The 25,596-nt window shown below is 35.2% G+C and overlaps 2 protein-coding genes across 11 annotated transcripts in view; one reads left to right on the top strand and one right to left on the bottom strand.

Moving 5' to 3' along the window:
• LOC128211677 (endothelin-converting enzyme 1-like) overlaps positions 1–25,596 on the bottom strand; it is a 74,139-nt gene that overhangs the window by 22,294 nt on the left and 26,249 nt on the right. For 2 of the 10 annotated variants that reach the window (XM_052916687.1, XM_052916692.1), the window contains exon 1: positions 12,045–13,076. The exons of 6 other annotated variants lie outside the window; for them this stretch is intronic. In XM_052916687.1, coding sequence (XP_052772647.1) covers positions 12,045–12,067 — 23 coding nt within the window. In that variant the 5' untranslated portion in view covers positions 12,068–13,076. Of the gene's footprint in view, positions 1–1,078; positions 1,386–12,044; positions 13,077–25,596 lie in introns of those variants that run through there. 2 more of the 10 variants (XM_052916682.1, XM_052916688.1) reach the window with 1 other exon arrangement.
• Positions 23,470–25,349, top strand: LOC128211679 (uncharacterized). The gene is made up of 5 exons (XM_052916694.1): positions 23,470–23,554; positions 23,801–23,954; positions 24,215–24,451; positions 24,597–24,810; positions 25,049–25,349. The coding sequence occupies exons 1-5, from the start codon at positions 23,485–23,487 to the stop codon at positions 25,271–25,273; spliced, it is 900 nt and encodes a 299-aa protein (XP_052772654.1). The 5' UTR covers positions 23,470–23,484; the 3' UTR covers positions 25,274–25,349.

The raw sequence follows: 25,596 nt of genomic DNA, 5'->3' as shown, positions 1-25,596 counted from the left end.
TTTCAATATGCCATTTAATTGCGCGCTTATCGAGGGATTTAATCTCCTGCAGCGTTGACTGTTCCAATCAGAATTCGGATAATGCGACAAAATGAACAAAGGCAATCCGTTTTGAGCCCTAACATGACAATATCAATACGTGCATCGAGTTCTAAAAAGTTTAAATTTCTAGAAAAGGTGATTTTATATGCTGTATGACTTTAAAAAGCTCGCATAGTTCGCATTGCCTTCACACAGTTCCTTTTAAAACTTTCGAAGAAAATACGAACACGCACTCTGTCAAAATCACTTAATTTACAATACCAATGCAAGAACCTAATTTACTTCAAACAATGTTTGGAAAAATATAACTTCAAGAACAACATTAGATTTTGCATAAACTATTTTCCATAATGAATATTTAACAGGTACAACATAAAACGTTAATAGGCGTATTGCATCCCACTGTTTAGTCAATCATGTAAATTATTCATTTCACTTTCTATAGCAAATTAGATTTACTTTAATGAATATGCTTTAACGGTTTTTTCCATGTCAGGGCATTGTGAAATAATGAATATTTTATTAAGAGTCTCGTTAAGGGAAGTTCATTGCATGTTTTGTTTATATTGCGGTTATATGCTAATTAAAGTGTTTCAGGAGTTGACAGGTTAATTCATGCACCATAGTTCCATTATCTTCCGGCCCTTTAGGATCAGGCATTGGACATTGTGCCTGTATGTTAAGTTAATGACAACATGTGCAAAAAATATTATTGTCCTTTAGGTTATGTGGTTCCAAACAGTGTTTGTAGTAAACGTTAGTAAGTAATAGTAAGTTTTTTTGCGACCTAGTCTACGCATTGATTTTGTATTCTAAGTGTTATTGGCAGTTTGCTTATGTATTTTATTAACCAACTAAAACAATAGGAAAGGTTTTTTTATAATTTTTTATTAATTAATTTTGATTAATTCGGTGATCTCGCATGTGTAATAAGTGTAAAGTGAGAGTATTTAACAATGAATTTATGTTAAAACAATTTTGGACGAAATATTATATTGAATTATGTATTTGCATTTTGAGAATCAAATATAAATACCTTAGTGAGTTTGGAGTCCTGTTGTTGCAAACAAATGTCACATCCGGTATATCATCAAACTCTTCATGTGTACCATATGACGTCATAACTCACGTGCAACATAGTTCCACAATTACTACCATAATTAGTACCTTGAATGCATCGCAATTAGTTATTGAAATACTAAGAGTAGACACGTTTTTAGTTGTCAATGAACACACAATATCAAACAAAACTTCATCATAAGTTCCAGTATATCCTCTGAACTGTACAACTTAAAACCAAGGCTTTTTAACAATATATTAAGAGACGTTCACTTAGGTGCCAACCTCTTGCATGTTATCCAATAATGAAAGTATTCTTGTTGTATTTGTTGGGAGTTGATCGTACACATTAGCCGGTGGTTTGCAATTTGAGAATACTATTGGTGAACTGCGTTACGTGGGAGAGGAGTAGACTTGATACAATACAACAAACTGTATTGGACGTTTTCTGCAGTATGTTATAAGGCAGTAGGACTGAAATCCTTGGATTGCTTTTCAACGTTCGGTAAAATATAAGTTACCCTATCAAAAGCGAAAACAAATCCTATCATCTGTCTTATATTCGTTAGAAATGTGATTATTCACATATAACATGAAATAAACTTTAAGCATGTTCTCGCAAACGGTTGTCAATGAAATGTTACTGCCCAACGAAAAAGATTAACTATTGAAAAAGATATTTGACCCAAACAAAACAATGCAAACTACGTAGTTGTGTATCTAAACGGAATACCATATAGCAAGCCCAAAATATGAAGAACACAGAGGCTGCATTACTGCTATTTTGATGTTGGTTGAATTGGAATCAATTGTTTGGCTTTCCAATATCGTCAAAGAGATGGAGTGGTTCATCTTTGGGAAAGGGTAAAACTCGAGATAAAGTTAATATATATCACCAAATCAATCAATGGAGATGAAGAGACTTATACAATAAGCTCATATATCTCATAAAAAATGTAGAAATGATTAAAAACGAAGGGAAAATTTATGCTTTAAAGTCTAACAAAAATATGTCGCTGCCATGAAGATAAGTGATACTGCTTCTATCGAGTATACAAGGTTCAGTTTTAAAGAACTATTTAATTTAATTGATCATAGACAAAGTTGCGGTAACAGATAAATCGCTAAAAGTGTTTTAAATTACAACGTGTCTAATTGTTATTATAGTTGATTGTTTTCAATCAATTTGACCATGCATAATAATATTTTTACAATTGAGTTGATAATTGGTTTACCAAGACGTTTGTTGAATACATAAAATAAACATTTACACTTCATCATAATATATCGTTCCTAACTAATACTTTCTTAATGAATATAATTTGTCTTTTATGATTGCCTTATACGAGTTTTACAAACGAACTGCTTATTTCCCTGGTGTAATATTCAAGCCATTTGTTCGGCAGAATAAAGTTTAGATCATTTTCCCTAGTCAGCCTTTTGCGTGCCCCTAACGAGAGATAATATCACAGTGTAGTTTTGAAATACGTACTGCTTAGTCATACCACTCCTCCCATGTACACGTATGTTAATAAAGGCTCAATTCTATATGACACGTGAATGATATAGATATAGATGTCGATTGCACCTCATCTGTTTTATTGTAGAACTTTATGAACAAATGGACAGATGAAGTAACATATATAAAAATAAATATTATAGCAATATAACTCACAAACATATGTAGGCCTGTTCCAAATACAAAATTCTGTCTTAGAAAACATGATATTCATCGTAGATATTGCACTTTACTTTCCTGAAAGTATGTAAACGTACACAGACGCCTGATAATTACATGCAAATGAATGGTTAAACCACTCTTGTCTATGGATCAACGTTTTTATTATAGATCAGACAATGACAAGTTGGAGCCAGAGGGATTTTAAGAACTGATCTCTATGGACTTTAACCTGGCTTCGTACTACACAAGTAAAATATTTTCTCCTGATTATATCAATTTCTCAAATCAAACGTTACGGATTCCTCCAAAATACAAACATCCGGCGGGCCATCCTTTGAATATACTTGTATACAATGAAACGTTGTTTTTTGCCTACTTTCAACCGTCCGTTGTACGTTATGGGTTATGCCAAAGATCCCAAAGCAATTAAAAGTTAGTTTCCTTTGGATACCAAATTTTACAAAATAATGTTATAACTTCCCAATTAATCTTCCAAAAAGGTACTAAGCTATAGTTTCTCCAGAGCACAAGGATTGAAATATTATGCTTGAGGTTAGTTTTCGCACAGAAAACTAGGACCATGACTGTATTTATTCACACATCATAATTTATTGTTGACCCTGAAAAGGCTGACAAGATGAATATGTCCTGAATTATTCAGAAACTTCCCAATTGTCAAGACCCGCCAACATCAATACAAAAACAGAAAAAAACAGAGCTATTTGCTGGAATGTTTTAAGCAACCGGTTCTTAAATAATACAATCAGTTAACAGTTAAAATTTGGTGTAATACAAGATAATGTTCCTTTTATAGTATACAAAACGGTATATAAAGGTTTAGAAAATATTGCTTGATTTAAATGCCGAATATTGCATACCCTCCCACATTCCTGGATAGGCGTTTCCAGACGTTAATCCAAACTGATAGTGGGAAAACGGTGTATTAATTAATTTCATCCGGAAAATTTAAAAAAAAAGGTATCAATAATCTTTCTTGCTACGGGTGCTGTCCCTGTATTATCCATTGCATTGGAAAAGTTTTATTGCATCAAGATGTGTGACATTGTTTATCTAAAACTAATCATACAACTAGCATGAGACCGTGATAATACTTTCTTTCACAGTTCGTGTCTGGGAAAAGAGTTAATACACTAATAGTAGTCTATTGATTCTTTGGTTACAAAGTCTGACACTAATTATCTGTCCTATTTATTCGCACAAACGTCAAGATGCAACATAAACATGCCCAAAATAGTTCCGTATATGTAGTTCGGTCAATATTGTTATACTACGTTCGTATGTGGGCATAGCATTTCCGGTATTTTAGAGCTCATTCTTTCTTTTTTTCCTGAACATGTTTTATTCATGATCATGTCTTTAACGTTTTGTGTATTTGGTGTTTGTGTCTCTAGATTATTGTCGTTTGGACACTTGACTTGTTACTATATTTTGAGTGTATATTTTAATGTTTGACTACTGGGCCCTGTAGTTGTCATTGTATTTTTGGATAACATACGATTTAAAAAAACACACGCTAATATGAAATTAACATCCCTTTTATGTTGATTCAGAGTATCACGTGTTACATACTTGGACCATCCTAATACATTGAACAAATTGATATCAATAATTGCTGCTCCGATTTACGTCATTTGTAGAAATTCTCAAGTGAAATTATTTTCTAACGGGCACCGGAATGATTTCGTAATACAATCTGATATACATATAATCATACTGGCTAATAGATACATTGGTAACATCAATACAGTTGAAGTACGTAGCGTCAAATATCCTTCAGTTTCTCTTTATTTGTAAAACCTAAGAACAAAACATGCGTCGAATCAGCAAATGTTGGTTTTAAAATAATAGCACGGCAAATCTATATTTTAGTTTGCTTTCCACTGAAGTATTTATGTTTTCATGAAAGGCAGACGATCCAATCGTGACATTGCAGAAACGATTTTTTTATTTACTGCACGGTAATGAAAGTTTAAATTGTCATTATGTGTCACATTATAACGCCTTTGAGAGCATGCACTTAATAATTGTTTTATTTAAATCGATAGCTTGCGACAGACGTAAAACAAATATTCCACGTTCATGAAAGCATACAGGCGTAAAATATAATGTCGTATACAGAATACTAAAAATGTATCAATAGTTTCGCATCAACACTTACCGATGTGTTTTTGTCTGATGACGACCAACATATACAAATAATGGGCAATTTTATAAGCATGAATTCCTCTAGGGCTGTCGCGGGCTTTAAGACAATCGGATGGACAATAATTCAAGATAGATAATATAGCAACGTTAAAAGTTGTTAGATAAACGATAAACATCGTAGATAAAGCAGGTGGATACATTTCTAGACGTCCGAAGTTGCTATAATCGCATGCATATTTATGCTGATACCATTTCTGCGTATGGATCAGTGTTTTAATTGAGGATTAGAAAAATGACAAGAAAATTCCAAGAGATGTCAAATTTGATCCCCGACTGACTACCACGGGAACTTTCTCATTATCTCTCAACAAAGGACACTGAACAGATTTCTGACCAGGAAACCAACTCAAAAGGGAGGTATATCAGCTTCCAGTTTTTCGCACAATCGAGCTAAAATGAATCCATATAAACTATGATCGAATTCGACGTACTTTTCACTTGACGTCTTAAAACATGCAAAATGATATTGTGTTGGATACTTATATATCACAATGGCAGTCGTGGTCTTCTCCATTTGACATCAAGATAACTTTTCGTTTTTTTCCTTGGGTTTTTTATTTAAAGTAAGTACTCACCTCAAGCTCGTATTAACATTTATGAATATATGCGAAATTTAAAATTATTTGCTTAATCGGGGCCAGCATCACCTTGTAGACAATGAAAAAATGAATAGAATATTACCACACACATGCAGAAAACATTCCTTTTCAATATAGTATAGCAAGTAAGGTAACACAGACAGTCTTAAGACGGATTCCTTTTACCAATATAATGTTCGATCGATCAAGTAACACGGTAGTTATGTTTCAAATAAACTATACTTTATTTACTAAAAAAGTTCCTCAGCAGTGTCTCCAGTCGAAAATAATTGTCCTTGTTAGAACAATCATGACAATAAATATCTGATTCAATTTGTGATCCAGAAAATTGCCTGTCTGTCTTAGATTACATATGTTATATAGTTTATTACGTACTTCTTTTACACGAGTGAAACGTTAGGGGAATATGTCGTGTCTTATTCAGTGACTTCCATATAGTTATAACCGGACATCATCATTTCAAATATGTAAATTTGTAAAGGTCTGCCATAACGATTGTGTGACAACAAGTACCATTAAACAAACTTATCAGACCCTGTTAGATGTTACGATAAAAAATGGTTGGTAAGCAATAATTGGCAACATGTTATCAGACCCAGTAAATATTATTACATATTTTGGTTGATGAGAGATAGTCTAACAATACTCCTGGCACAAACCTGCGGACACGGGGACCTCTGGCAGTGTCATCTGAGGAGAGTGTCTACTGTTTCTGTTTGGAGCATCCAAATGGATATTGATGATATTTTCTGCAGCAATATCAATCATTTGTAAATGTCATCGATGACAATAGTTTTACCACGCATTACCGAAAGGGTAATAATGAATTCGAAATACAAACTGATCTCCTGATGTAATCATACTGATCAGATGTTCAATTGGAAACTCAAGAACTTAAGTACGCAGCTTCAAATACTCTTCAATTTCGCTTTATTTGTGCAACAGCAAAACCAAACATGCTTTGCCGTCGCAATTGATTGTAATCAAATCATAGCACGGCAAATCCATAATTCTAATTTGTTTCCACTGAAGTATTTATGTTTTCATTTAAAGCAAGCAATTTAATTGGACATTCGTTGAATTGCAGAAATCGCGTATTAATTTACTGCAGTATAATGAGTTCTGCGAAGCATAATGGCGCCTTTGAGAGCAAGCACTCGATAATTGTTTGATACAAATCAATAGCTTGCTGCAGAGGTAAAACATTAATCCACCTTCTAGGAAGCATAAAAGCGCAAAATATAATATTCTGATAATGACTCTAAGGATATTTTTGTAGTTTGCATTAGTTACAACCCGATCAGATGAATGTTTGAATGTTTAATCAAAAACAATATTGCAAAGATATTTGAACCTTTATTCAAAGAAAAAAGTGTCTGAAGATATCTCGATAAATACAAATAACAGGCAAATTCAATAGATGAAAGACTATTAGAATAAAAGAACAAGTGTGAGTTTGTTTCATAACTTGAAGGATCAACTGATTGTAGTTCATAACTTATGTATTTTAGCAATCAATTAACAGAAAAACAAGTCCAAATATTTATAGCCATTCGGGCTGACATCCTTAGGTTCGAAAGTTTAACAATAGGACAGATGTCATATGCTATTGGCCAGATAGTGACTCCCCTTCACCAAGAGGAATTTTCTACACCTGTATTTTTTAAGTAGTAAGGCTATACTGAGCCGGTTGCCATCTACTGCCATTTCTCCTTTTAGGCTTTAACAAGGGATAAAGCATGTGTATATACGTTGCCTTTAGATTTCAAAATTAAAGTAAGTTGTTTTTCTTTTGATTTTTAATATTTCATAAAACAACAATGTTTTGCCTTTTGTACGGTTTTCCACTATCCTGTAAACTTTTTAATAGAAAAAAATAGTATAATTTGCAAAACTGATACTGTATCAGAAGTGTATTGTATGTACGTAACAATAAAACTAAATATGACAGTTTCGTTTAAAACACTAGTTTCATCAATATTCTTGAAAAAATGTACTGTGACAGGCATTATGCCGAAACGTTTACAATAAATGATATTTTACATGTTAGTGCGATTTTATTATTATTGCCATTATTATTGGAAATTATGATTATTAGAAAGTACTTGGTGCGCTAAAATTGTGTTCAGTCTTGGAAGTAATTGTTTGGTACATTGTGTTATGTTCATACCCCTATATTTCATTTGTCTGAGTGCTTGTGAATTGTAGATGCTTTACACTACTTTTCTTGAATATGTTGTCTTAAATGCAGTATTTTCTTTAAGTCTTATGGTTTAAGATTGCTTTCTTGTGAGAGAGATCCTGATAGGTTGATGTTTACGTAGTTTTACGTGATCAAAAACTAACTTTTAAGGGGGGTTAACAGTTAGTCATTATACATTCACACATGTAAAACAGGTATGATTTTTAATGCAATACTTGGCAAATACATTCTTGTTTACCTTAAGAAGGTGATGCTTGAGCACGAAATAAAAATGAATTGTACATTTTTAAGGTAATACAATTACAAATACACCCAAGTTCAAAACAAACAACGGAACATGGCATCACCAGACTTGGGGAGAATAACGTGTCGATGTTCATAAAGAATCTTTAGATGTTCTGTAATATTCAATGCAACAGGGGACATAATTTAAACACAGATATGGGTCCTGGAGGATGACCACGGTGTCAAACTATTACTGTTTAATTAAATTATGAAAAGCAGAGAAATCTAGTGATAGTATAAATAGAAACACGTTTGATTGATGATTTTGCTCAAGATTTTTTTTAAATGGTAAAACTTTGGAACTTTGAAAGCGTGAACGCCAATCCTGATTCATGCATACAAGGGAGATAATTTAAAATTGAATTTGCAATCCTGTCAAACGTAGTTGCGACCCTTTACTGATTCGATAAGTTTTATCCAACCACTGTTATCAATTTTGTGACTCATAACGTTATCATCACCAAGCAGAGAAAACATTTAGTTGACAAAAAAACAACGCATGTACGTACATACGTACATGAGTGTATGGCGCGATCTTTATTTGTAGACTGGATTTTTTTATCAATTTAATGCACAATGCGTTGTAGACTGGATTTTTTTATCAATTTAATGCACAATGCGGCAGTTGTTAAGTCTCCGTTCGGAATGTCATGTTCGCGTGAATGTTTTACTGACAACATTTTGAAATAGTTGTTATATTTTACCTGCACAATATCAATGTTTCCAAAACTGGAGTGTATATGAAAGTGTATTGCGTGCAACTACAGTGAGTCTTTGTAGATTAAATTGGTTGTAAAAACATCATGAGCATGGTTTTGACCTGAACATGACATGTCTGAATTTCAAAAACTTTAAATTGCCTATGTAAGCAAGGGGCAATTAAAGGCTAACTGATGAATACAAAGTTGTTTATACCAGACTAATACTATTGACCCATCTACGGGTTAATTTCAACTTCATACCTTTTTGCAGCTGTTCTACCCCATCGTGTGACTTGATTTAAAAACAACGCCGTAGTGTCTTATTTTAGAAAAAAAAAGACTTTGGGTCGTTTTGACGGTAAACTTATTACTTATGAATTGACTAATATAATCAATTAGTCAGCTGTTTCCTAGACACTTTACTTTTACAATGGTTGAACAGATGGCAATACTCCTTTACAACTTGTACCAGGTGAATTGTTGCCCATAAACGGAGGCTTTATTACTTCTGCCTAAATATACATATCATTATGTGTTAAGCAAGGTGTTTGCGATGTCTAGCATCATCAATTATTCATTAAAGCGATATAACAGACAATAACACAAAGAGTTTCTAAATGTACAATATACGCACACTGGCAAATTATGTTTAAACATGGTCTTACATTGAATTCATATTTTCTTTTAATGTTTGCAGAGGAAATGAAATGCATACATTATGTTTGCTCGTTGGTTTAAAGTGACTCGCTCATGTTTTTGGATCAAAAATTAGATTTCCAGGTAACGCATCTGAAAGCACTTATTTTATCATTATTTTACTCTATGATATCGAATCTGCAGAAAACAATACAGTTAAAGCATAAAACAAGTATTTTGGTTTTAGTGGGGTTCGAACACTCGCCGGTAAAGTCAAGAAAAATATAAAAAAACAGCCGGCTAGTACACACGGCCAACTGGACTTTAACAAAAGTGGTAGATAGGTTGACCTGTTAAGGATACATTGAAAACATCACGTGAAAATGTCAATCAACCAATCACGCAACACCACCGTAATTAATTTTCAAACGCGTTATAAACACTAATGAAAATCGTGGCCTTAAAAGTCGATATTTTAGTAAACATCAACATTTGCTGAAAGTTTCCAGCTTTTGGTATTTTTGTTTATACACTCCTTATGATTTACCACAATCATTCGTAATTAAAAAAGTGTATTTTACAAACCATGACCGAGTCACTTCAAAACATATACTGATCATGTACGGTAAGTGCACTGAATATCACCTTAAAGTTACATCATTTATCAAGATATCATGATAAATAACATGATATACTAATACCAAAATCGATCAATAATTAATCAAACTCAGGCTTTTATGTATTTCAAGTGATTTAGTGATATAAAGATAAAGGGTTCTCTGTCTCGCATAAATAAAATACACGTTCTTACATTTTGTTTCAGTAACGAGATCAAATAAATTTAACCAAACAAATATCAATGATTCAATTAAATTTTCAATATGCAAAGTTTATTTAACCGAGACGTTCAAACTCAGTGGAATGCGACAGTTTGTTCAATCATTGATCAAATCATTTGAAAATGTATCAAACTGTCTTTATGAAATCTTCAAAGTTTACTATATAAAGTAAAATGGTATCAATCACTTTTTGAAACAAAAACTTATGATTGATTTAGTGTTTAAAGATAGTACATGTGTATATTTATATTTGAAACCAAGATAAACTGAACTTTAAGTAAAAATATTCCCTACAGGTCGACTTGTTTTATGAAGAACTGCGCGCTATAACATGACATGTCGCATTGATCATGTCGCCGTATCTAGTTAATAAGTGAACAAGTCGACATGCCGTGTTATAACTCGAAAGTCGAGATAAAACAAGTCGACAATATAACATTATCATATTATCTGTATGTACGGTATACGCTCCCATACTGTTATAAATTCTACACAACATCATGTATCCAATATGCATCCGGCGCAAGCCAGTGACCGTAAAAGTACATTTTAAAAAGAATTATAACATCGACCAAGACATATGAATTGAGACAAATGATTTGCAGCTTGATTTTAGTCTTAAGTTTACACAAAACTCAAGAATCGGGAATGAAACACATACCATTGATAATTATGCAGTTGAACTCAATTCAGCCTAAGCGGTACTTAATCATTATCATTAAGATCACAGTAGTTACATGTAATTATTATTATAGTCATTATTGAAGCTTTGTGCATGAAAAACGAAAATATTGCATGCATATAGACGTTAGTAATTTCATTATTACATCATCATAATCACATGGTTAGGTTTACATCCATCGAAACTCGGGTATGACGCTTTTACCGGAGATGGCCGGGTGCACATGAGTAGCATTCAGATAAACATCCTTCTTAGTCATCTTTATAACACAAAAATGAGTGTTCTTTATACATTACATGTATGTATTTACTATTTCTGTCGAACCTCGTTGGCTCGAACTCGCTTGGCTCGAATTACCCGTTGGCTCGAACTGGATGAAAAAGGACCAATTTCTTTATACTGAATGTTAGCATTCCTGTTTGGGTCGAACTTTACAAGGCTCGAGGTATATATGCGGGTCCCTGGGAGTTCGAGCCATCGGAGTTCGACTGTAGTATATTATGATCTAATGTACTGTCTTTAATGCAAATGTGTCATTAAACTTCGAACAGAACAGAACACAATAGAACATTTATTTAGGTACAAGCACATATCTTATCATCATCAAAAGAATCATAATGGCATGCACAAACCAATAATAAATTAATATGATTACAAACAAACAAGACATTGTTTCAGGAGAGCGACTTCATTCATTTTAAGTTGAACTGAATAGTCCAATACATAGTTCACATTTAACTTCGAAGACTGCAAAAATAGTAGTTTTTATAAGCTAGCATGTTTGTCATTGACAATATTGAAGTTACATGTCATGCGTAAAAGATAAAAAAGAAATGTTCTTTTTATACATGTAAATATATACATGAGTATGTAAAGGTGATAAATTTAAATATCTTTGTATTCTACCGATGAATACTTATGAACCTGTGACTATTAAATTCTTTATTAAATCAAAGATAGTTATAGCTATATACTTGAATTCAATGATGTATGAACATAAAATTGACATAAGATGCATCTTGAATACCACCCCTGTCACAGAATGTATTTCAATATGAAACTATGATATAACTAAGTAAAATTGTACTCACATTTCTATACCATCGGTTGCCATGGTGATATCCAGTTATCAAGTGGGTGTGGAAAGGTATTAATTTATACGACGGTTTAAGCATATAAACATGCAATTTCCAATCGCGGAAATGTCTTCGTGTTTTATTCTCGGTATATATTCTGTAAATGCAAGCATGTACGTCAATATATTTGCACAGTAAGGTCGTTATTGCTCTTTCGCAACAAACGATCTGTATCTACAGTCCTGTATTTAGAAGTCACAATGAACTGAAACTTTATCGTGTCGAAAGCTGTTGCGTGCCTTCAATGCAGATTTTACATGCAATTATTTTATTTATTTTTTGCGAGAACCTTTCAAATCGCCCTTGATTATTTTAAACCGTCCCCTGTCATTATACAGATTTGTTTTGTTTCCGATGGAAGTTGTCTATGATTGGCATTTAAAATCCCGGCAATTATGCAGAAATGGCAAAATGGTTAAATTAAGGCTGCATAGCCATCAATGGATGCTTTAATCTTCTAGTTCCGTCGAAGAGACGAATTCAGCGGAAGCCACTATTATTTACGTATTCATCACGGTGTAATGAGGCTATCTGTCACTTGTAGAATATAACCCGTACAGTTTGACCACTCAAAAGGTTAACGCGACTGATGATCACTTTGAATATTCAATCATTATCCGCTCATGTATATAGAGATCATTACACAAAATCTTCACTGGCTTGGTTATTTTATGAATTTTATCATAAATGTATCCCACAATCTGTCACTTTATTCGAACGAAATATACGAGTGCGTAATACATCTACTTAAGTTTATTCAAACGCAACTTTGTTTAACACACCAGTTGATAAATAGGAACTTTATAAATCCATACAGCTAAACCTATATAAATTACGTTATCCAACTCGCTTTCTTATATTTAAAAATCACTTTATTGGAGATGGAGCTATGTAAATGTGCACGTACGTAATATCCATGCGGTCTCTATTCAATAGTATGTACATACCACTTAAGGCATGCTTACACCTATATAAAAGAAATGTCCCGGAGCGAAGCAAGGCCGATAACCTTCCGTGTTTCGCTCAATCGGAACAGCTCGGCCAGTATCTATCTCGAAGCTTGCCGGAGATGGCCGAGTTGTTACGATTGTGTCTCGCTGTATACTATCAAAAGTTTTATCGATATCTCTTAAGGACCCTTGGCGATAAGGTTGAATTTGACAAGCGATGATTCATGAAGAAATTTTGAAAGGCGTCTTTATTGTTAAAAGTAAATAAACAGCCCTTTAGTACTGAATAGATGTTACACAATATGACATTTGATAAATAGCCACAGGCGATTGTTGTTGAAATCTTCGCTTACACCATCTGTATTGTTAAATACATAGTGTTGTTTCGCTTCGAAGTTAGGATTGCAATTAATAACACAACTTTAACACTCTTCGGTTTTGATATCAATTTATTTCTTCGCTGTTATAATAATAGAAACGATCAAGAAATGGATTGTTATAGCGATACATTAAAGGGGCACAACGAAGGTTGAAGAAAAAAAATGATTTTAAAGTTTGACTTTTATGATCAAAACAAAAATGCAGATAAAAAAGTATTGGCCTATTTCAATTGACTTTATCAATTATTAGCATCGTGGCCACATATTTTTCACATAAAATAGCACCAAAATATCGCCAATATGGTTTAATCTGTACACATTTCATATGCTTTTATTTTGACCATTACAGTCAAATGAGTTAAGCATAATTATGCATTAAAAGTAAAACAAATAATATCGTATCAACCTACAGTGTGTCCCTTTAAGGATAAAATATTGTGTTATAAATGAAGCTATGTATCTGATAAAAGCCATATATGTAACAGATTAAGTGGTCGTGAAACTCAACATGAAAAGCAGAGTTTGCACATGATTGAAGTTCCTTTGACGTATACCCACTTGCGATAATGAACCCCATGCAGATATAGATTATAATAAAAGCATTGCACAGCTTTGTATTTATAAATCTTTCATCCAAACTATTTGCTATAAAATGATAATACCTGTGTGATAGATTTATTGTATAATTACCACCAGGCCTCATAACAATCTGCAGAATCTATTGTTGAATTTTCCCCAGCCAGGAAGCAGTCGGGTAATACATCTACGTAGGCGGCAAACTATTGATGATTACAATTCAGAAGACACTTGAACGCTCTAGGTGTTACAAACCAGGTAAGCATTGGGGAATATTATTCTTGGGAGTTTTGAATAAGTTTAGTTTAAACTTATTTTTTTAACATCGATTGCGAAACAAGTTATAACAACATTTATATTAATCATTCTTGTTGGCACGATGTAGCGCGAGAGTGTGGCCTTGTGTTGTTGGGGAAACCGGAGAAGTCGGAGGAAACCCATATGTCCAGTTGGTGACCACACACCAAACTCACATGCGTCAAGTTTCACATACGTCCAGTTTCAAATTATGTACATAAACATATATAATATTAATATTATTGCTAACGATCATTTACAGATTTTAGACCGAGTATTTTAGAGAAAAACCTGGATTTCCATTTAAGACAGAAATTGAGATTTCTTTTAAATGATCTTTTTTTCATAAATGTAGTTTTGTTGTTGGGACAGAAAATAGTCTGCCTACTAAAATATGGAAACGTCTAGGAATTTGATCAAACCATTGTATAATGCTCATACTTTTTCCAGTAACGCATATTGATTGTCTTGCGGAGGTAAATTATAACCATATATGTAAACATTAGACGTATTGTAATCATTTGTGACACCATGCATTGTGACTTTGTCACAATCATCGTCTGATACCCCAATAACGCTCAGCTTCTTTGAGCAATGTAGTGTAAACGAAATAAAGTACTGGGTTTGTTAATAATGAGTCAAAACAAGCTCAATATTATAAACCAATGGTATAAAACACAAGCGGATCCAGGAGGGGGCGCAACCGGCGTGCGCCCTAACTTAAATCACCCGAGTTTACTTTTTATGTCAAAATAGGAGAACAAATAATAAATGAACTATTTCGGACTAGCAATTGTTAAAATGTTCAGGGGGGGGGGGGGGGGGGGAGTACCCTTCTGCCGACATGTTTAAGCAAATAAAACTTTAATTACGGTTCTGAGGGAGGGGTGCGAGTCAAATGATTACGCCCCCTGTATTATGAAACAAAAGGTAAAGGGGGGGGGGCAATGCCAGCCACTATGACTTCTTGATCTGCTTCACTATCGTTGCCCTGCCACACCAAGAGTAACACTATAAGGTTATCTGCAACCGACCTTTTTAAATCTACAAAGTGTAGAGATGTATTAAAATATATGATTTTTATACGATGAAAGCTTTTCCCCACCACCCGACCCGCAAAGTGCCCAGGGCGACAGCTTCAGCCTAAGTATTCCATTTCATAATTATTAGTTCAATGTTTCTTTTATAACGGACTAGAAGTAGTACATTGCAGTCCGCCAAAAAAGGGGACATTGACAATTTAGCAAATGTGATACTTTTGTAATATTTAATTACATAAGGTACAAAGATAAGAAAGTTTCATGATTCATTATCGTTGTCATCGACATTTTATACGAAAAACCAGAGAGGTCGGTTTTGCGACCAAAAATGTCGACTTGGTTTGTTGCGATTTTATTAGCGGCATGTTGCGTGCTATCTACACATGGAAAGGCATCGAAACGTTATGGTAGAGTCTAGTATACATGTGTTTATTTTTATTTAAATATTTTTTTGGACTAAAAAATTGTTAATATATTCATTCATTATTGCCTTCATTCGTTACTTCGCTCGTTTGTATGTGCGTTCATTCATCCATTTTTAAGAGTCAGTTAATATTTCCTGTTTTATTTAAGTGCATGTACTTATTAAGTGATTATGCGGGAAGGTCAAAAAGGGAACAATAAATATATCAATATGTTCAATGCAAGAGCTATCCTACTTGCTTTTTATGTGATGAGTTAATACATGTACTCATATGTACTACAAATGGGGAAGCAGCTAGTCACAATGACGGTCCCGGATATGAGGGAGGCCGCCTACATCCGGATATTTTCTGTACACACAGCTACGGACAACGCATTCACATGCCAAACAATATATCGAATTTTATTTCAGAGCCCAACATTTTGACCGACGAACAACTGGCAACTGTGACAGGATATTAGGGAGGCTTCCGGTTTGCGCACCAGCCGGATGTCGTCTTTTCACATACCGACTCCGAAGATCTGATTAATAGTTTATTGTTTTACATGTATGTTTTTATTCCAGAGCCCCATTTCTCTTCGGGCGTGCAACTTGCCACCGTCACGACCTCCGATGTGAGGGAGGCTTCCGGTCTGTGTGCCAGCCGCCTGCATCCGCATGTCCTCTATACACACAACGACTCCGGGGATCACACCCACAGGTGAATGTTAAAAAGGGATTAGCATGGTTATTCGTCATTGCAAAAAAAGTATGTATTGCTAAAGAAAGGTTGTTGGCATATCTCACTTCTTGCATGGCGATGTCCGATTGGTTAAGAACGGTCGCATGGGTACGGTGTATAATCAATTGACCCCCCTGTAAATTTCAAAACCCTGGAATATGGCGGACATTTCAATTAAGTTCTGAATAATAAGTGAAACGTGTCATACCATTAAACAGAAACGTCTGGTTTACTCATCAATATGAGGCTAAGAGCCATTATTTACACCCTCATTTACTACCGTTGGTATAACTCAGAATACCATTTGTTTAATGCCGTCGCGCTTATCCAATCAGCAACCATGAACTTTATTAGTAGCTCATACAATATGAACGTCAAGTTGTAGCTATACAGTAGATTATGCGACTATATACTGTTACAACATACAAATGCAATACATAATTTAAAGGGTTTCCTTTAATAAAACTCTTTGTGGCATAAACACGAAATACACTAGAAATCAGTTATGTATTTTAACTAACTATAGGAGCATGTCATTAATTTTTACGCTTTTGGCAGGATATTTATATATAGCGCAGACTCGTCTTCTCTTTCAACTGCAGCAATAAATAATACAATAAACTTCTACAATGACATTCATCTATGAACTGAACAGCATTAAGTAGTTATTCAATGGCAATATATATGAAATATTTAGAACATAAATACTCGGAGCAATCCACCCCTCTCTCTCACCCGTACGTAATACTTAACGGTAATATTACTAACGAATGGTATACATTGTTTTTGTTCTTGGAATGTAAAACGTTACAGCAATTTCCTCTTTCGCTTTATAGCATAATCAAAGCGCTAAGAGCGTTGAAAGGCTGTAGGCCTGTTACGCTTTATTGGTGTAAACATGTAATGCTGAATGGAACGGAAAGTGTATGAAGGTTTCTAAGTTTGTCTCAGTATTTTCAGCTAGGAGTCTGGAGCAAGTTGCATACGCATACTTATAAACCACTGATATAAATACATACATCTTCATTTTGTACACGATACATACATCCAGAAAGGAAATTAATAGTGCGTGCAGGATTCGATCCCGAGGATTTTTTTGAGAGGATACTGTCATTGAAAATAAAATTATTTAACATAAACATCATTAACATGTCCAGTGCATTCAATTTCATGCATTTGGTTTGGCTGGCATAATAAATTATATACGGATCATGTTTGACGAGTGTATTTCACCATACTGTATTGAAAAACTAAATATTGCCTAAATGATTTTCCTTGGCCGGCATTGTTTATAGAACTCTCGCGGTAGAATAGAAAAAGACAAATACTTTATATTTGGGATTTTTTTAGTAAGTCATTATTTTTAAATAAATGATTTATACATTGCATAACAAAATGCGTACAAGCTGGTCTTTCCCTACGCACTATTTTTTAACCGCACAACATTTTATTCATATTTTTTACAGCACTAGCTTAGCAGCTACTTATGCTACTCATAAAAGCAGTATCGACGCGATCTAAACCATGTTTATACTAACAACTAAGTTTATTCGTTCTACCCGCACGCATAGCATCTACGCGATCTCCACAAAGGACGGGAGCGAGGTGTCAAGAATCACCATTTCCAGCGCCACGAATCGCGACTGGGAAGACATAGCGTGCGGTCCGTGTGCCGGATCTACGGGGGAGTACTGCATTTACATAGCCGACACAGGCGGAAACGTCCATGCCTCGGTCAACACCATCTACAGAATCAAGGAACCGACTACTTTGAAATCGCATATAACTGTTGATCTGGACTCAACTATGCTGTTTAGGTAAATATGGTAGACATGTCGTATTAAAGAGTTGGGGCATGGTACTAATTTGGACAAGTTACCGTTTAGTATGAACAGTCTAAATTTAGTTTAAAATCAAACTTATACTTGAGGAAACAGTGAATGACTTGCACGCTATTCTATAAACTATGTTGCTTTTCAAATACCAGTGCTGAAATGATCATAATCAAATGAAACAGGACCGTTCCTAAAAGAAACTTTTGTCAGAGGCTTGACCGACTGGCGATCAACGTTTACACAGTGAACAATCACCGATAATATTATAGTTCTTGGTCGTGTAATATATGATAATATATTTCCCAACCCCATAGCTGGGACGAGCACAACTGTGAGACAGTGATGGTGGATCCCAATGGTGAGCTTTACGTCGTTTCGAAGGTGGACGGCGGCGACGGCCGCATGGTGCATCTTCCGGCCAGTGCCTGGGGGAGCCATCATCGCGCCGCCACCCATCACGGCATCCATCTTCATCTGAACAGCACTCGGAACGATCCTGTCGGAGGGGATATATCGCCGACCGGATATGAGGTTAGCAGGGAATGGACATTTTTGAGAATACTTTAACCTATATTTAATATATATTGAAGAATATACTATGCAGCTTTTGTTTGGGTGGTTTCGGTTTTCAGTTTGGAAAGTTATGATTAGTTGAATAAGATTTATTTTTAAAAACACCACTATAATCGTAAGCAATCATTTATGGCACAGGTTTTATGTCTTATTTGTTATTCAATACTTAAGCATTTAGAAGGGAATTTATTTCCTTTCAATTGCTGATTTTGCTAACGAAAAACGTATCGTTTTATGTTTGAGCACGACAAATTTTACTACGAAAACTAAAAAAAGAATATCAATAACATATACTTGTAGCTTTATCGTTGGACAAAATAGGTGTTGAAACTTGTGATTTACAAACCAATAAACTATCAAGGCCACCTGCTGCCTTATAGCATTGTCAGGAAACAATCTTTTTCTTAGAGAACTGGTGTAATTCTAAATCCAAATCTGAAACGTATGAGATGTCTTTACATAAGTATATATTAAAAACAATGTTGACAAGAATCTACCATCAGTGTATATTTTATAAATAATGCACTGTCATTTAAGGTGAAAAAATTGGGCTACACAATATGCACGTTAAGGTAGTATATGTTTCGTTTTCAAAAAGCTACAAAGTATTTTTTTCAGATTTGGTACAAAAAAGCGTTTTCTAGCTGATTTTAACGTAATTTTAACACCAAATACATGAAAATAAGCTAGAAATAGATTAAAAGGATTAAGACATATGTACAGTTTAAATGAAACATAGATGTTATTTAAAAACTCTTTGTTAAGAAATATGACACTAATTGGAATAGCAATTCTTACGTAGGAGGTTAATGACTTGCAACTTAAATTGGCTTCTTAAGGGCAAAAGTCAGTGACCTTATGTCACAAAGATAAAATTGGCATTTTTTCCCAAAGTCTGTAGGTCATTGAAGTCACGCAATAAACTATGTTCCAAATATTGTTTACTATTTAGAAAGCTGTATGTAATGGCGAGTGACTTTCCTCACAACGTCAGGTTCTTATCAAAACCATCACCAAAGTGAACTACTACTACGTTCCTGATCGTGACTATTTGAAACATATGACGTCATCGCCTTCATCACTTCCGTACGAGCGCGAGCGTCAGGGAGAAGCCATTGCCTGGCATCCGAATGTTCGGGGGTATTACACTCTCGGCGAAGGAACCCACCAACCCCTGTGGTTCTATGAGAGAATTCATTCAATTCCAGTTGTTGGTTGATTTGACATCTCAAATAAAAGGTCAATGAATTCTGTTTCGATTGTTTTATCATGATTAAAACGACCACTCAAAGACTACTTTCATTCGTATATCCTAAAAAATCTATATGTACACAATACAAAACTATGTTTTCTCTGCCTGAAGATTGTTTAATGTTCGGCCTAAATATATAACTAAATTTGTGTGTGATATATGTGTTAACATAACCTAGAAAAAAATACTTGTTAGCAACATACTTGTAAGTCGATATACAGAACAAAAACGTGTAAGTGATGTTATCCATCCCTCGCCCAAGAGAACACGGGCTCGAGCCCAATCAAGAGCACTTGAGCATAGCCTTTCGAAAAGGCTACCGGCTGTTTCTTTATTGAGTGTATTGGATTGCACTATGGCTTAAACCCGTCGTGACGTCATCACAAATCGTGTTCAGATAACATAATTGACATGAAAAACAAGTGACTGCCTTTCCAAGTCAAATCCAGATTTTAGAAAGGTGCAAAGAGAAGAGACGTCTTGGTTCTTTTACTTGCTTAGTCTTAGGTTTAAACCAATGCTTAGTATATCCAGTACTAGCATTTTAATGCTGATCGCTAGGCAAAGGAACTACTGTTACCATTTTTTTAAGTATTTCGATTTGACACTGCCAGGGTTTGAACCCGCGTCCTTCCGCATTAGCATCCAACGTTTTACCTCTGAGCTATCGGGGCGGTCATCATGACTCCGGCACGTATTACATCACTTCATAAACTAACATTACGTAACGGGCATTTAGACGCAATTTTGATTGGTCGAGAACTTTCACATGAGGTGTCAGCAAAATGATATATTGGGTGACTTTTTAATGCACCAGTCAATTGTAACAACGGCCCACCAGGTCCGGGGGTATGCCGGGGATAGCCGGTGAAATGGGCCGTGTTTTAACCTTTCAGGTTTTACCGTGTTCTCCGCACCTTCCTTTCAAAATAAACTATCCTTTATAAGAACCGCTGTTTTCAATAGTTATTTATCCTATTGGGTAAATTAAAGCAACTGTGTTAATTGTGGTACATCTTATTTGGAATATTCGATCAAACGTTTGGTATTCGAATGTCAAAATCGGTATACGAATATTCGAAAAAATGGTGCAAAAAGAGAATAAAAAACCTTTTGCCTACAAACCTGTTTTTGTTTATAAAGTTCGCTTGTCTTGTTTTTACAACGATAGATCCCTTAAGCCAGAGGTGTGATTGTAATGACAATAAACCCAACATATCGTCAGCTACTATATTAAGAGTCCCCCTAGTTTTACAATAACTGGCTTGGAATCGGCTTTAACATCATCGATGGGTTGTCTTGGCTGCAAAATAAACATAACTCAATTCGCCGTGATGATATGAAGGCCATGTGCTACAATAATGTTGTGACATACATATACTTTAAACGGTTTTCCATGTTTCGTTACAATGTTCGTGCATTGAAATTTAAATGTATATTTTAGCGTTTTATGATACATTTCCTATAGTGTTTTACAATCGATGAGTCAAATCCACGTTTGTTTTCGTTTTATTATTTTACTAGTTCCCGAATTGTAATGGATAGTTATATTTAGTTAATTAAGAGGTCAATCTCAGATTGAGGCTGCTCTTTCTATGGAAAGGCTCTTCATTGGTGCAAAACGCTATTTGACTAGGGATCCATCTAATTTCACATTGTTTAGAAATATAAAGGCCCCGGAATTGTAATTTTAAGATTTTGTTGTTTGTTTGTTCATAATGTATTGCTTTTTTCGTCATGATAATGAAAAGAAATCAAAGGCTCATTTGGGAAAAATCGGAATCCGCCGCGCGCACTGGCTACGACAAAGTAGAGAAAAATGACTCGGCTATTACTTAAGCGAATAATTATAGCTGTTAACTACATCTTCTTAAATATGTATTTTGGTAATCGAATATTCGATCGAAAGAATAACCGAATATTCGAACATAAGTTTTGCCATTCGTTTGCCTCCCTAATAGTAAAACTCAACGTCATAGGGTCCGAAATTCAGATGCGTTCGTTTTCGAAGGGATTAGAAAACATCACCTGGCCTCCGTTTCTCAAAACTTCTTACGCTTAACTGGCTTAAGTAGCTTATTTCAAGAAGCCAAAATGCATATTTAAATTTTGATTTCAATAAATGAACCATTCTTTATTGTGATTATCATGAAAATGATTCCTATTTAAATTCTTAAATCTCTGTAAAAGGAAAATATAACATGAATTATAGGGGAAACAAAAATAGTGAGAAAAGCTTAATCCGATTATAGGGGACTTAAGGAGTTTCGATGAAATGGAGCCTGAAGTACGACTAATATGTTTTGTTCTAAATTTATAAGTGTTTTAAAGCTGCACTCTCACAGATTGAACGTTTTGACAACTTTATTTTATTTTTTGACTTGGAACGGGCCAATTTTTGCGAAAATTCATGGAAACCAGTGATATAAGACTGCTGACAAAAATAAGATCGCATAATTTCATATTTAAGTTCAGAACTCATGTTTTATGCATTTTTCTTAAACTGTTTGTAAGCCATAACACATTTATTTTTTAACGGAAATATGCAAATCTGCACTCTGGTCTTTTGTCAGTAATCATTAATCATTAGTTTGCAGATATTCACGCAAAAATCTCCTCTTTCCAAGACAAAAAATAAAAAGTTGTAAAAACGGTAAATCTGTGAGAGTACAGCTTTAATAGTAACAGTTAAAAACAATGGTTTTCAGAGTTTCAAATGTTTATCATCAACCATCATTTTGTATCATACTTTTAAAAAGTACCCACGAATGTAGGTTAGCTAGGTTTTCAAATGGAAGTTATCCATGACTATATATAATATCCTTTTCATAGATGCCACAACTAGTCGTGCCATACATTTTCCATTTCGAGATGCCTTACACTAAGGCGACTATAAATCCATTGCTAGATTTTCATCCCCTCTCATCCCTCTCTTTCCCGCCGCCCTTTAAATTATATTGATTCAAATAAGAATGTTGAACTGGATTCTGTATTTGCGTATCGGTCCAGTATTGTTCGGGAACGGCTTATTTAACTTACAGCTGGTGTTGATGTAAACATTCACATGTTAAAGCAGGATTTCTGTTATGATGGTGGTCGTGGTTTGTCCTGAAGCAAATGTATACAATAAGAATGAGCATGAACAGATTCAAAGGTGAAAAAGTCATCTAAGAAATATACAAAACACCAAACAAAATGTTACCCCTCCCATCATTTGAAAAGAAGTGATGAAAATCTAACAATCAATTAATATTTGCCTTAGCGACCAATTTTCTTTTCCGTATATAATACGACATTGTCGCCAGATAAGACATTCGTGAGCATCTGTTCATTCTGAATTGCTCAAGATGGCTCTCACTTTGTTGGTCATATTTCTGTGCACAGGGTTAACTGTTTACTGTTCGCCAGACAAACGCGGTAAGACAATTTACAATAAATATGCATGGTAGATATAAGTTGTGTATAGTCAAATACACTACATTCTGTGAGCATATGTTTGAAATCAAACGTATTTTCACAAGCACATATGACACGTTCCGTTGACTTTTAAATCGACGAGATAGCATCGTAAAAAGGGAATTCGAAACATTTATAATTATTAAACTAATACAAAATAAGTTCTTGAAGGCAAACACGTCTGAATCGGAAAAACTATGTTTAAAGCTGCAGTACCAACATTCGCCCAAGGTCATGTAGAAGCCACGGTGACCGCCTCCAGCATTAGGGAGGCTTCCGGTGTGTGCGCCAGTCGACAGCACGCGGACGTCCTGTATACGCACAATGACTCCGGAGATACACATAGAATCTTTGCTATCAGGTATATTGGTTGAAGAACAAGCTCACTATCTCCCATCACACTGTTCTTTCGGCTTGGCTCAACTGTTTAACAATTTGCCAACAGTAGCAAACACCTGATCCATTTGTACATCGTGACGCGATGTAAGGAAGTTTGCGTCGCGCAACAAGTCTTAAAATCAAAATGCAAATGAATGGAATAACGAAAAGAACCACGTAAGATATATCAGAAAGAAAACTGTACTAAATTGAGTTATTTGTGTTCTCGATATACACCAATAGCGCTAAAACTGGGGCGCTCCTAAATACCATCACCATAGACGGAGCCACCGCGCAGGACTGGGAAGATATCGCCTGCGGTAAATGCACGGGTGGCAGCGGCAATTGCGTCTACATTGGTGATCTGGGTGGAAACGCGGGTGGAGACGCGAACACCATATTCCGGATACACGAGCCGGCCACCCTCAACAGGAACGGCGGAAATATACATGTACACGCTGATGGAACTCTAAAATTCAGGTATATGGTCAAAGCAAAAACACAATTGTCACTATATATTGTTGCAACTACATACTATTAACCTGTAACCCTTATTTAAATGAAAGTAGAAATGGAATGGTTTAAGAGATGAAACTTTTTAACCAAAACACTATTTCGAAATAAGCTGGGACCAGAATAACTGCGAAACCCTCATGGTTGATCCAAAAGGCGAGGTTTACGTACTGTCGAAGGTTGGTACGGGCGGGAAACACCCGAAGCTCGTGCACTTGCCGGACAGCGCATGGACCGCCCACCACCGCGTGCAGGTTAATGAGGGAATAATGATTCCACACACGCACACTTTTGTTGGCGGGGACATCTCGCCGAATGGACAAGAGGTGATGCATTTGTGGTTTTATACTTTGGATATATGTATGCATTTCTTTCAAATTAGGTACTTTAATATTTCGAAATATCCATCAGTTTACAGTAATGTTCATACATAGCTTCATTAATTTCTCATCAGTGCGGTTGTCAGGACGTTTTGTTGAGAGCTTTAAACCTTCGATACCTTCTAAAAGCAACTGTGCGATGAAATGTCGATATATTTGATATATTTTCTTTATACAAAAGTAGGTGTTGGTTAAGGATCACAGCCACATCTACTACTGGCACGTTAACAACGGCAACTACTACGAAACCCTGAGGACGCAGGAGCCTTCTCAAGTCCCCTACCACGTGGAGCCCCAGGGGGAGGCGGTTGCCTGGGACAAAGACGGAAGTGGATATTACACCATCTCCGAGGGCCAACACCCCAAGATATACTACTACCGCCGTACAAGCGCGCCGGTTGTTGGTTAATAAGCCTTAAAATACCTTGGCCTGAATTTCTTGAACATTGACCCAGATTTAAATAAAGCATAATATTGTGTTCACAATACAATCTTTTTTGGTGCATTTTGTTTGGTCTTCAACGCCAGTTCAAGGTTGCCAAAGCTTGAATTTTGGGGTTCAACACCTCACCACAGCCCTCTTTGGTTTTGATTACCAATATTATAAACAATTTGCAATCCATGTATATAAAGGGGTCCATTTGTACGTTCTACACAAAATAGAGGAACCCTAAGTGAGGGCGCATTTACAGGGGACATTGTGTGAATCCCACCATCCCTTCAAACTCTTGG

This window comes from Mya arenaria, chromosome 12 (genome assembly GCF_026914265.1).
Source record: "Mya arenaria isolate MELC-2E11 chromosome 12, ASM2691426v1".
Taxonomy (NCBI): domain Eukaryota; kingdom Metazoa; phylum Mollusca; class Bivalvia; order Myida; family Myidae; genus Mya; species Mya arenaria.
Note: the sequence above shows the minus strand (reverse complement) of the source record. Positions and strands in the feature narration are given on the sequence as shown.